General features: G+C 35.0%; 1 protein-coding gene across 4 annotated transcripts in view; it reads right to left on the bottom strand.

The window, feature by feature from the left end:
• BAZ1A (bromodomain adjacent to zinc finger domain 1A) overlaps positions 1-13,031 on the bottom strand; it is a 93,427-nt gene that overhangs the window by 26,816 nt on the left and 53,580 nt on the right. For all 4 annotated transcript variants that reach the window (XM_019924042.3, XM_073800558.1, XM_019924043.3 and 1 more), the window contains 6 exons: positions 11,732-11,878; positions 7,425-7,520; positions 7,085-7,309; positions 5,300-5,465; positions 4,954-5,067; positions 1,868-1,992 (listed from right to left, as the gene is read on the bottom strand). In XM_019924042.3, the coding sequence (XP_019779601.2) occupies positions 1,868-1,992; positions 4,954-5,067; positions 5,300-5,465; positions 7,085-7,309; positions 7,425-7,520; positions 11,732-11,878 (873 nt within the window). The remainder of the gene's footprint in view (positions 1-1,867; positions 1,993-4,953; positions 5,068-5,299; positions 5,466-7,084; positions 7,310-7,424; positions 7,521-11,731; positions 11,879-13,031) is intronic.

The following is a 13,031-nucleotide window of genomic DNA, read 5'->3' as shown; positions in this document are numbered from 1 at the left end:
AGGTAACAGAACCCTTAATTATTAGGCACCTAGCAATCCAAAAGAAGGACAACATTTCCCAGACCCTCTTTCCCTAGTAAACATGGCTACATTAGAAACTACTGGTCAAAGAGGTGGGAGCAGAAGCATTATATGTAACCTCTGGGTTATGCCTCTTTTTCTTCTTTCCCTCTTCCAACTAGATAGAATGGAGACAAGGTGATAAATCATTTTGGAACATGAGGATGGCAGCAAAACCCTAAGGATGACAGTACCAACAAGACAGAAGGAGCCTGGATTCCTGGTGACCTGCCTGGACTTTTATGCTGTGTTGAAGAATTAGACTTCTCTCTTGTTTCAGTCACTGTCATATTGCTTAAATGGTTGGGGAGTGTTTCTTCTTTCTATTTCTTTAGCCTGAAAGAGTTTGTGTAAGATTGGAATTATCTGCTTCTTTAAAATTTGGCAGATTCACCATAAAGTTGCCTAGGACTGATGTTTTCCTTATAGGAAGGCTTTTAATATGAATTCAAAATCTTTAATGGTTTAGGATGATTCACATTTAAAATTTTTTCTTTAATCCATTTTTATAATTTGCACTTTTCTAGGATTTTGCTCCTTTTTGGCCTCTATTTTCAAATTTACTGCTATAAAATTGTTATGTTATCCCCTTATCTTTATTTTTATTTATTTATTTTTTTGCGGTATGCGGGCCTCTCACTGTTGTGGCCTCTCCCGTTGCGGAGCACAGGCTCCGGACGTGCAGGCTCAGCGGCCATGGCTCACGGGCCCAGCCGCTCCGCGGCATGTGGGATCCTCCCGCACCGGGGCATGAACCCGTGTCCCCTGCATCGGCAGGCGGACTCTCAACCACTGCGCCACCAGGGAAGCCCCCCCACTTATCTTTAAATTTCTGCTCCATCTGTAGTTATGTTGCTTCCATTTTTAGTCCTAATTTTTTGTTGTGACCCCCCCCCCCAAATCAATTTCAACAAAGGTTTATCCAGTTTGTGTCTTTTTCAAAGAACAAACTTTTGGCTCTACTGCAGTTTTATCTCCTATTAATTTCTACTCATATCTACTGTTTCCTTATATTTGGGGAGATTATTCCAGTTTCTACCTCTAACTTCTTAAATGAATGCCTAGTTCAATTTGCCTTTCTTCTTTCTTAATTTGTATTAAAGCTATATAAATTTTCCTTTAAGTGGAGGGACTGTATCCAACAAGTGTTAATATGCAGTACTAATTGGTTTTAAATATTTTCTAATTTCCATTAGGGTTTCTCCTTTGACCCATTACTTGGAAGTTTGTTTTAAACTCTAATAATATGAGGTTTATTTGCTTTGGATTTCTAAATCAATTGCATTGTAATCAGACAGTACAGCCTCCATGATACAAGAGATTTTCTGTCTACTTACAATAACCATTTAGAAAATAAAGCAAAAAAAAAAAAAGATACCATCCAAATTAGAGGCACAGAATAAACTTAAGGATCTCCTTTAATAGTTATCAAATGAAGACGGTTAGAGATCCTCAGAAGTAACTTGTACCAAGCTTTCAAAAAAATGTATTTCCTTTGATCCAGCAATTTATGAAATTATTTTAAGGCAGCAGAGATATCCATTCCCATCAATATGACACCAATTACAAGCATTACTGATCTCTTGTACCTCTAGCAACTAAGAGGCATTCAGTGCATGTCGAATGAGTATGTTATAGAATAAAAATTTCTATTTGGTCAATATAAAGTAGTAAATATGAAAACTCAACAAACACACCTTGGAATCTCAAATGGAAGCAATCTAATATATATTTCAGAACAGTGAATTAATAAAATGCCTTATCAATTAAAAACAAGGAAGAATGCCCGTAAGAAATTCTGTATTACCCCTTCTGCTTCTTTTATGTGATCCTGGGTCATCTTCATCCTCAGTAACTGTGTCTTGATCTTGTTCCTTTTGCTCTATTTCTTTGCCCTCAGTGCTAGTATCAAAATCTTCCCTTTCTTCTTCCCTTAAGGATGAAAACAAAAATTATATTCATTAATGAATATATAATTCCATTCATGAAATATTTATTGCCTGCGTATGAAGTACCAGGCATTATGCTTAGGAAGTAGTGAACGAGATAACACAGAGTTTACAGTCTTGCAGAGAAAACAGATAATTATATAAATCATTGTAAAATTAAAATATGTAATAAATACTAAAAAAGGAGAAGTTCAAAATGCTATGAAAGCATTTCCAGGAGAACCAAATCTAGTCTCAGGGATCAAGAGAGGCTTGCTTAAAGAAGTGACATTTAAACTGCGAGACTATGGAGACTGGGGATGGGTAAGGCAGCAGGTAAGAAGAAATCTTCATTGTTAGCAGAGGGGATAACATGCTAAGGCACTGAGCTCAAGGGAAAAGGAAGGAGCTTATAATTTTGAGAAGGTGTAAACAAAAAAGAAGTAATTGAAGATATGAATGAGAAAAAGCAGGGCTAGGTCATACTGGGCCTTGTAAGGCATCATTCAAAAAGCAATGGGAAAAAAAAAGTAATGGGAAAAGAGTGGACGAGTTTAGAAAAGGGAAATGACATGATTAGAAGGCACTTTTGCTGCTATGTGGAAAATCATCTGAGAGAGAAAGTAGATGAGGGGAGACCAGTAAAGAGGTCACTGTAATAGTCCAGGTAACTGGCTGGGAGGTGATGGTGGCTCAGAGTATAAAGGAGATAAATAGACAAAGAGTGGAGGAGAGACGCAGACAAACTTCAGATATAATAAGTAGGAAGAATGAACACAATATGTTTAATCCACTATATTGTCCAAATCAAAACTAAAGTTGTATGAAACCTGAGTTAATTCTACCATTTATGTTCTACATTCAAAGACAGTTTTGTAAACTCAAATGTATTCAGGAACCAGAGAGATAATGTAAACGAGTGAGGCTAGATGAGTACAAAAAATATGAAGTGGTGGGATCTGTAACACGCCTATATTCACTTTTTAATAATTTAAGAAATCACAAGGAAAAAAAATTTGTAACTATGTGAGGTGATGAATTTTAATGAAACTATGGTAATCATTTCACAATATATGCATTTATCAAATCATTGTTTTGTACATCTTAAATGAATACAATACTTTATGTCAATTACATCTCAATATAATTGGAAAAAGTTTACAAAATGTAAAAAAAATTGAGATATAGTTCACATACCATAAAAATCACCATTTTAAAGTGTACAATTCAGTGGTTTTTAGTAATATTAACAAGGTTATACAATCATTGCCTCTATCTAATTCCAGAACATTTTCACCATCCCAAAAGAAAAACCACATAGCCATTTTCAGTTCCTCTTCCCCCAATGCCCCTGGTAACCACTCATCTACTTTCTGCTATGCATTTGCCTATTCTGGACTTTTCCTATAAATGCAATCATATAACACATGGCCTTTTGTGACTAGCTTCTTTCACTTAGCATAAGGTGTTCATCCATGTTGTAGCATGTACCAGAATTCCATTCCTTTCATTGCTGAATAACATTCTGCTATATGGATATACCACAGAAGGAATATATCATTTTGTTTATCTATTCATCAATTGATAGACATTTGGGTTGTTACCATTTTTTGGCTATGAAGAATAATGCTGCTATGAACTTTCATGTATACATTTTTAAGTGAATGTATGTTCTTAATTCTCTTGGGTATATACCTAGGAGTGGAACTGCTGGTCACATGGTAACATATGGTTTAAACAGTTTGATGAACTGCCAAACTTGGTCCAAAGCAGCCACACCATTTTACACATCCCTGTGAGCAATGTATGAGAGTTCTAATTCTTTCATATTCTCACCAACATATGTTACTGTCCCTCAGTTGAATTACAGCCATCCTAGTAAGCGTGAAGTAGTATCTCATTGTGGTTTTGATATACGTTTCCCTAATGACTAATGATGTTGAGCATCTTTTTATGAGCTTCGTGTATATCTTCTTTGGAGAAATGTCCATTAAAATCCTTTGCCCATTTTTTAAATTGGGCTGTCTTTTTACTGTCGAGTTGTATGAGTTCTTTATATATTCTGGACGTCAGATATATGATTTGCAAAATTTTTCTCCCATTTTCTGGGCTGCTATTTTTACTTTCTTGATAGTGTTCTTTGAAGCACAAAAGTTTTCAAATTTGGTGAAGTCTATCTATTTTTTCTTTGGTTCCTTGTACTTTAGGTGTCATATCTATTAACTTTCTTAAGGTATCCAAATAAATTCCTTAAAGTATTACTGATGGCCATATAAAATACAACTGATGCAAGTTTGTGACCTATGATCTTAAGACGTAATAGGTATTTTTACATGAAAGTATAATCAAAAGTCAATACACTAAATTTGGAATACTGAGATTTTTAGAACTTCCTTGGCAGATTTTATTTAAAAATTATTATTTCTGCTAAATTTGAATATGATTTGCCATCTACAGTATGGGGAAAATTCCAACTTGTCTTCACAGCCAAACTTCATCCCTAATATGCTGAAATTAAATGAAATACTTAGGCAGTCACTAAATTATTTAAGATGCTGACATCCTCTCCCTACACCTACCAAAAGCTCCAATCTCATCTCTATTCCTCAAAAGGCTTGAAGGAGCTCTGTAAACACAGTGTACAACTGTGATGATGATGGTGGAGAGGAGAGATCCTACTAGTAATGCTAGAAACTGGTTAACAATAGCCTATTGAAAGTTTTCTGGGAAATTATAATTTATAACATTAATTCTATGAGAAAATGAGTTCTAGATTCCCTGGAAGTGCTTTTTTTTTTCTTTTTAAACATAACACATGTATATCTGAGGACTGTCTGTATGTAAGTTTCATAGGCTTGCTGACACTATTATATGTTTTCTAAAAATTTTGAAAGCATTTTAGAGTTTAAGGTGCTGATTTTTATTCTTTATGTGATCCAGATAAGCAGTGTAATTCAAACCATACCCAATAGATGTATCTGCAACTGAGTTTCTTTGCTCATCTTCCTTTAGTTTTTCTTGTTTCTCCTTCATTTTTTGTTCTTGCTCCTTAAGTTTTTCTTCTTTCCTTTTACGAATTCTGAAAGTTAAAATAAAATATTATAGTCTATCTGATACTTTTAACTTTTAGTATCTTGCCTTTAATCATAAAATTATAGAAAACGCTCCAAATGTTATCACAAAACCATAAAGTAGTTAATCTATTCATAACCTCTCAGTGTGAGCCAGTGCCACACTGCAGCCCAACATGGTTTCAGATGCAAAGAAATAAACAACTTTCATTAGCACAACTGACTATAATTATTTCTTACCTAGCAGCTGCTTCTTCCCTCTCTTTTCGATGTTGTTCTGCTTTCAACTCCCGAAACTCCTGCTTTGCCTGTCGTAATATGTCAACATAATCTTCAATGAAATCCCTAGTAGAAACTAGGGTCAGTAGTTTCCCACAGAGAGCATGAAGTATCTTCATTTTTTCTCCTGTCAAAAATTGGTAAATAACTTCTGGATTATCAATGACAAGAAAAATTTTAATTTGTGGCTCAATGTGAAAATGTTTAATAAAGACCAGGGAAAAGTTTCTTAGGATCAAACATGCCAGTGGCATGTATGGAAAAAAAGCAACTTTGAATCCAATTAACAGTTATGTGATAGACAAGGCATTTCAAATACTAATGACTACTTTATATACTAATTAAACAGACATGAAAAATTTTCTAATTGCAAAGAATTAATTTTCAAGTTTTAATTTTCAGGCTCATGTATGAAGTTCAAATCAAAACTAAGTTATAACCACATGAATTAAAAAAAAGGCAATACGCAAATTGCTACTCTGAAAAGACTGCACAAAACACTACTATAAATTATAAAAATTATATGAATGTTAGATCAATATCTCAATAAAAAAATTTTTTTAACTATATGAATCTTAGGAATTAGGTATTCTTATTATATGTTTTCTTAATTAAGCATATTAAATTCAATTCTATATATTCGTACATTATAATTTTTTATTTAGAAAAGGAAGGGAAAAATAACTTCATCTTATTTTTACATATTGTGCCTCATATGTAAAACTGAGGCACAAACACTCAAGTGAATATTAGAATTTTGCAGCTGCAGCTTAAATTTCTGATATACTGTAAGTAAAAGTGAAAGCTAGCTACTTCTCACTTATCCTTCTAAACTTAGTAGATATAGTAAACTAACCACAATTTGTTTTTTTTTTTGGCCTCACCACGCAGCACGTGGGATCCTAGTCCCCAACCAGGGATTGAACCCACGCCCCCCACAGTGGAAGCGCGGAGCCGTAACCACTGGACTGCCAGGGAAGTCCCCATACATTTTTTTTTTTTTTTTTTTTTTTTTACGGTACACAGGCCTCTCACTGTTGTGGCCTCTCCCGTTGCGGAGCACAGGCTCCGGACGCGCAGGCTCAGCGGCCATGGCTCACGGGCCCAGCCGCTCCGCGGCATGTGGTATCTTCCTGGACCGGGGCACAAACCCGTGTCCCCTGCGTCGGCAGGTGGACTCTCAACCACTGCGCCACCAGGGAAGCCCCCCATAAATTTTTAAAGTAACAGAAAATCCAAATAGAAAAAGCAACAGTAGTTAATTTACATCACTGTATTCCAACAATTTTTTCTAAAGACTGCTTTCTCTCTTTTTTAAAAAAATTAATTTATCTATTTATTTTTGGCTGTGTTGGGTCTTTGTTGCTGTGCGCGGGCTTTCTCTAGTTGCGGCGAGCGGAAGCTACTCTTCATTGCGGTGCGTGGGCTTCTCATTGGGGTGGCTTCTCTTGTTGTGGAGCACGGGCTCTAAGTGTGCAGGCTTCAGTAGTTGTGACAGCAGTTGTGGCACACGGGCTTAGTTGCTCCGCAGCATGTGGGATCTTCCCGGATCAGGGCTCGAACCCGTGTCCCCTGCATTAGCAGGTGGATTCTTAACCACTGCGTCACCAGGGAAATCCCTCTCCTTCTCTTTTAAAACTGAATATCACCTAAAATTTTCTCATCAGCTACCAAGTTTTCTGGGCGTAAGAGGATAAGAGGGTAGGAAGTAGGCAGGTTATACAAATTCTAACTTGCAAAGTTTACCTGGTGTCAAATCATACACTGAAGTGCTTGACAGTTTCTTCACTAGACTGGGGTTGCTCAAACGAAGCTCCATACAGGCATCATCTGTAGCATCAAATCCTCCTCGTTTCTGATACCTGTACTTCGCATTTGCTGATGTTACATCAGCACCTGAAGCTAAGATGTGTAGTCTGAGGATTTCAGAAAGTGTGCAGCTATCAAGATCCAAGCTTTTCAAACTGCAGCCTATAGTTGTTAAAAATGATATAGTCATTTAGAATATAAACAATAAGTCCTCAGCAATGTAAAATATACCTTTATAAAAATAAAAAAGCAAACAAAAAATAAAACCTACACATACCCTGGTGCAACTGCGGCCATGCAGCTGCCAAAGATGCAACTGCAGACAGTGCAGATTTTGTGGGGTCTGCATCTTCATCCAAAGCCTCCGTTAAATCTTTAAGGAAATAAATACTTTATTCTAGTGCAAATCAAAGCTTGAATGTTTGGGAATAATGCCCTTTTAAAATGATGAAAGAAACAGCAAACAGCTTAACATTCAGGAACCTCAAAAGAACCAACGCTAGGTACAACAAGCATCCTTTACATTCTGCCTAGTATCCAACTAAAACTATAAATCCTAAGACATGCACTACACACTAATTTTTCCCTTACTTAACAGAGAGAAGACAATTTCTAAGTTACCAACAAGGAGCACATACACATTCCAAAAAAAAAAAAAAGGTAAAATACACTTTAGAATGAAAAACAAATCTCCTTGCTCAACATAACTTTAGAAAAGTCTACTTTGAAAATCAGAATCTATTTGAAGATACCCAAATCTTTTAAGATTGAATCATAACAAAGTATAAGTTGTAATCATCACAAAAACAGCACAGAAAAAGAGCTAAAAGAACTTAAAGACAGTACTGCTGTCACTTAACCAGAGATTTATCCTCTTCATTTAAATTGCTTGTTTTTATTTTGAAAAATCATCGATCCATGAAACAATAGGAAGATATCCCTATATTTTCTAAGTAAATTCCTTTAGCTTTGAAAACAGTGCTTAGCCTACAAATAGGACTAAAGAGCAAATCTACTGGCACAAATGTGTTTAAACCATTAGAATATATAATTATTCCTTACATACATAATAAAATTAAAATGTCACCTATGAAAAAACTTTAAGCTGATAAAAAGCCCTTCTGTTATACCCAAGTACAGCAGACACAGCTTCAGACTAAGAGTCAGATAATGTATATTCTAGTCTTAACTCTGCCAATCCCTAGTTCCTAGTTATGTAGGCTTTAGACCAGTCACTTATTTGGCTTCATTTTTCTTACAGGGGTAAGTCTAGATCAGCAGTTTGCAAATTCTTCAAGTATTTCTTGGAAGTACAATATAAAAGAGATAAAAGATGCCCTTGTTAAAGTAGGGAATAGAGATGACAATCCTGCCTATTCATTTTTCCAACTCTGTTGCAGTAGCACAGAGGAATCCCTGTACAATTTGTAGAGCTCCATGGATTAGAGTTGGAAAATCACTGGGCTAACCTGGTTCTGTGGTTCCTTAACTTTCTACTATATGATTCCCTCCCCAAAGTTCACAAGCTAAAAAAATGGACCTTAGAGAACAGAAGTGCTGTCCTTTACTAAAGGAAAAAGGCAGCTCTGGGATTATGTTTGATTACAGTCATTGACAATTTCATGGCATTTAAAGCATAAACACTACCACACAGGAGAAGTTATCTGACTAAATACTACATATATGTGCATGAGTTATTCCTACCAGGCCATGAATCTAGTCAAAATGACAGACATTATATTCTTCCTCACTAGGGAAATACCAGACCTAAAACTTTTTCAATTTTCATTTTACATATAAAGCCAAACAAATTTAAAATTAATACAGGCAGTCTAAAATTAACAACAGTCCTAGTTACAGAGCTGTAAAAGTGTACTGGTTCTCTTCCTTTGCAGCAATTCAACCTATTTTATCTATAGTAAGTTATAATTTTCCTAGGACAAAGGCCTTAGGAAATGGACAACCAACAAAATGACAGCTTACTTTTAGTTGTGTTTAACATGTTAAAATATGTATTCTTTAACTCAGTTATCTACCAAATTGCACTCTCAAGAAACTGTAAATATCATTCTAGGATTTGCCGAGACAGTCACTCAGGTACATCATACCAAGAGAATATAGCTGAACTGTATATGGCTTGACTATGTGAAACAGATATATTTATCACCATCATAATCTAGAATTAGGTACACACAATTTCAACACTAAACAATAACATCTCAGCAAATACACAAAACTATTCTATATAAGGAGAATGCTCTTTTTCCTGTACTTTGAAAGGCATTTAAGTTCATGATGTAAGACTAACAAGAGGAATTGATATTTTTAATAGAAGAGTTAAAAAATTGCTGGTCAAAATTTCCAAGATTTGATATAAAAACAGGGAGACCAAAGACCAAAGAAATTAGATGTTCTTGAAGACAGATAATTACTTCTTTGCCATATAATAAGGTAATATAACAGTCATTATGAGGCTCTAGGCCAGAGTGCCTGAGTTTTTATCCTGTCACTTTCTTATTAGCCAAATGTCTTTGGGCAAGTTAATTAAACTCCTTAAGACTAAGTTTCTTTATATGTAAAAGGCAGAAAATAATTATATCTTCCTCACAAGGGTGGTATGAGGATTAAATGAAACAATGCATATATATACAGTGTCTTACTAGCTTTGTGGTCACTTACTATCTTTGTGATCTTCAGTAAATAACCGCACCGAACCTCAGTTTTTTCATCACTAAGATAAATTCATGCTTTTACCTTCTGCCCAATTTCTAAAAATAGCAAGAAACACCTTACATAATAAGACCAGCTAAAGAGGAAGTAAAAGAATATTCAATCCCATTTGATTATTCAGTTGCTTTCAGGAAGACTATGGAAGAGCTTTTTTGTTACTGAGATGGGAGAACATATGAAAAATACCCGGGGGGAACAGCCTAGGGCCCTTAATGAAACTGAAATAACCATTTAAAATGTGGCCAATAATAATATGCAAGTGGGAGAAGGGTGAAATTCCTGGAGTAATTTTTTCTCCCTCCCTAACATTTAAATAGTTTCAAAAGGAGCATTAAAACCTTTATTTAATGGTCAATACTTATTCAGAGGTAGACTTTATAGACAGTTCTGCATAGGAGTAGAGCTATAAAAATTGCAGATCAAACAAATCATGAATAGAAAATATAATGGCAATACAAACGTCAACAGTTACATATGTGTTTCCTTTACATTAGCTGATTTTCCAATACAATTTCCTTTTGACTCCACTGTTTGTCATCAGGATTTCCAAAACTACAAAATTCACCTGCTTCAAATCCTGAATTAAAAAAAGCTTTATGTCTTGTATTAAGGTCAGAATTTGGTCAATAACACTGTGATGTTATTGGTCATTAAGAAAACCTAAAGGCTAAAAGAATGAATATACGTTACATTGTCTCTCATAGATTATCCATCTTTAGTGCTCATACTTGTCATTAGAAAATCTTTATATGTTTTATAAATGGATTTACCCTTCTGTCTTCCCTTTAGTAGAGTTTCATTTAATTGACTAAATCATCTGAGATGACAATGAGGACCACATTGCTAAAATGGCCTTGATAAGGGACCTATGGTGACTAGCACTCAAGCTAGAGAATATATTTTGCTTGAACTCAGCCTGTAAAATCAAAAGGCAGCTGACATTGGCTACATACTCATAATAATCCTATTGCTTCATCGACCAGGCATAAAGGAAATCAGCTCAAATTATCTACGGGCAACGATGCTATCTGAATGGAGGAATGTCCCATTTTTTTTCTCCCAAGATTCTGCTATCAAGATGTCTCTAAATAGTTATTTCTTATTGTAAATTTTTATGGAATACACTAAAGTATTATTTAATATTCCCATGTCATATGTGGCAAAATTCACAGAGAGCATTATTCAGGAAGTCAAATCAACCTTTTAATATAAATGCTTAACAATTCCCCTGATTGAGGTAAATCCTAAATAAAACAGTGAACATACTCTACTCTGTATTAAAAATAAAAAAGAGTTTCCCCAAGAATTATTCCTACATTAATATGTACCACACGCTGACTCCAGATACTTAACTGTATAGAATTTAAAGAGCAAAATTTCTAGTTCAAACCGATTAGTGAAATTTAAAAACTAAATTTTATTTAACTCTGGTCTAAAAATTGTCAGATAGGAAATGAAATCAGTGGTAATATTTTCAATTTAAAGTATTAATAACAACAAGTGAAGTAATTCCTTAGGTGGGGAAAAAAAATTAGTGCTATTTAGTAGAATTTCTTGGAATTACAGATACTAGTCAATGAAATCTGTAATGCTCCTAAATAGCAGGAGAAATCTAAAGGAGTAAAAAGCAAGATAGATTGGTGGGGTGGGGGCTGCAGCATTTTTAAGGCCATCAGAAACAGGATACATTAAAACAAAGTTGTTCTAAGACAACTGATGATGTGTTGCTAGTATATGACTCAAAAATCCAGCAATTTTATAACTGTAAAAGCCAAGTAAAGTTAAAAATTAACTAATCAAAAATTAGTTTCACTACAAAGCTACTATCAGCAAGCAATAACACTGGATTCTGACCTTTGGTGTCAGCATCAGTTATTTGCTCTTTGGCTACTTCCTCTTCTTCTTCAGCTATCGCCTGGAAGATGGCAGTCAGGAAGAAAAAAAGCAATTCACATAGTGGGCCTTCACTGTCATTTCCTACAAGAGCTTCCTCTAACACTTCTGCGAATAAAATGTTTAAAATGAATTTAAAGTTCTGGTCATGTACTGAAAAAACAACTCCATTGGAATAATAAACATTTTAATCAACAATAGCCTGTGTAACTATTTTCTTAACTGCCCATTTATCAAAGTAGAGCCAAGTATTATTCAAGCCAAAATCAAAAATAATTCATAATGATTACAATAAAATACAATAAAATCATAAGCCAAAATCACTGCATTCAAAGAAAGCCAAATTAGTCTCAGTAGATCGATACAGTATTTCATCTAATTTAAATTTGAGATGCAAATTAAGGCATATATTAAAAATTATAATTTTACTCTAACTTGAATAACAATGCCAAAGATTTGTTATTGTTGTCCCACTGTTCTGAAGAGCTATGTGGGACATTACTGTTTACCAAATAGTGCACATAAGAGGTAATCATCAGCATTAGGTGTAATCCTAAAATTGTGTTCAAGTCATAAATGTTTCTCATCTAATTCATCTAACCTAAACTTCTTACCTAAACCAGCGTTGTTTAGACCTTCTTGATCTGTAAGGCACAATGATTCATGCTTCACCTAGCTCATAAAGAAAAACTGAGGGAATGTGAAAGCCCTCCTGAAGAATTTACTCTTATTAAAGTAAGAGTGGCATTATAATTCTGTCTTTGAGAATCTTTATTTGGATCTTAAGAAAATTATTTTGCTATTGGTCAGCTAAAAATCTAAAATGGGATCCAAAGCCCTTCTCATACTAATTTAGCTCTTATAAATGATGTAAATAAAAAGTAATAGTATGTAAGTGCAGAGACAAAATAGAATCATAAATTAAAGTTAGGCAATAACTTGTCTCCAAATACGGCTGTCAATTTCTCCCCTCCAAGCACTTACATACCATGCCACCCTCAAGAAGTAGAGTCTATTCCTTTGCCTCCTTGAATCCCAGTAGGCCTAACTAATGGAATATGGCAGAAGTAAGGCTTGCTAGTTCCAGGCCTGGCCTTTAAGAAAACTGGCAGTTTCTGCTTCCAGACTCTTGGAGCACTCAGCTGCCACATAAGAAGTGCAGGCTACTCTGATGGAGTGGGACGCCATGTGGAGGAGCACCGAGGCATCAGGCACGTGTGTGAAGAAGCCATCTTGAACATCTAGCCAGATGAGCCTTCAG

The sequence above is a fragment of the Tursiops truncatus genome, chromosome 2, assembly GCF_011762595.2.
Source record: "Tursiops truncatus isolate mTurTru1 chromosome 2, mTurTru1.mat.Y, whole genome shotgun sequence".
Taxonomy (NCBI): domain Eukaryota; kingdom Metazoa; phylum Chordata; class Mammalia; order Artiodactyla; family Delphinidae; genus Tursiops; species Tursiops truncatus.
This window is presented reverse-complemented; position numbering and strand designations above follow the sequence as displayed.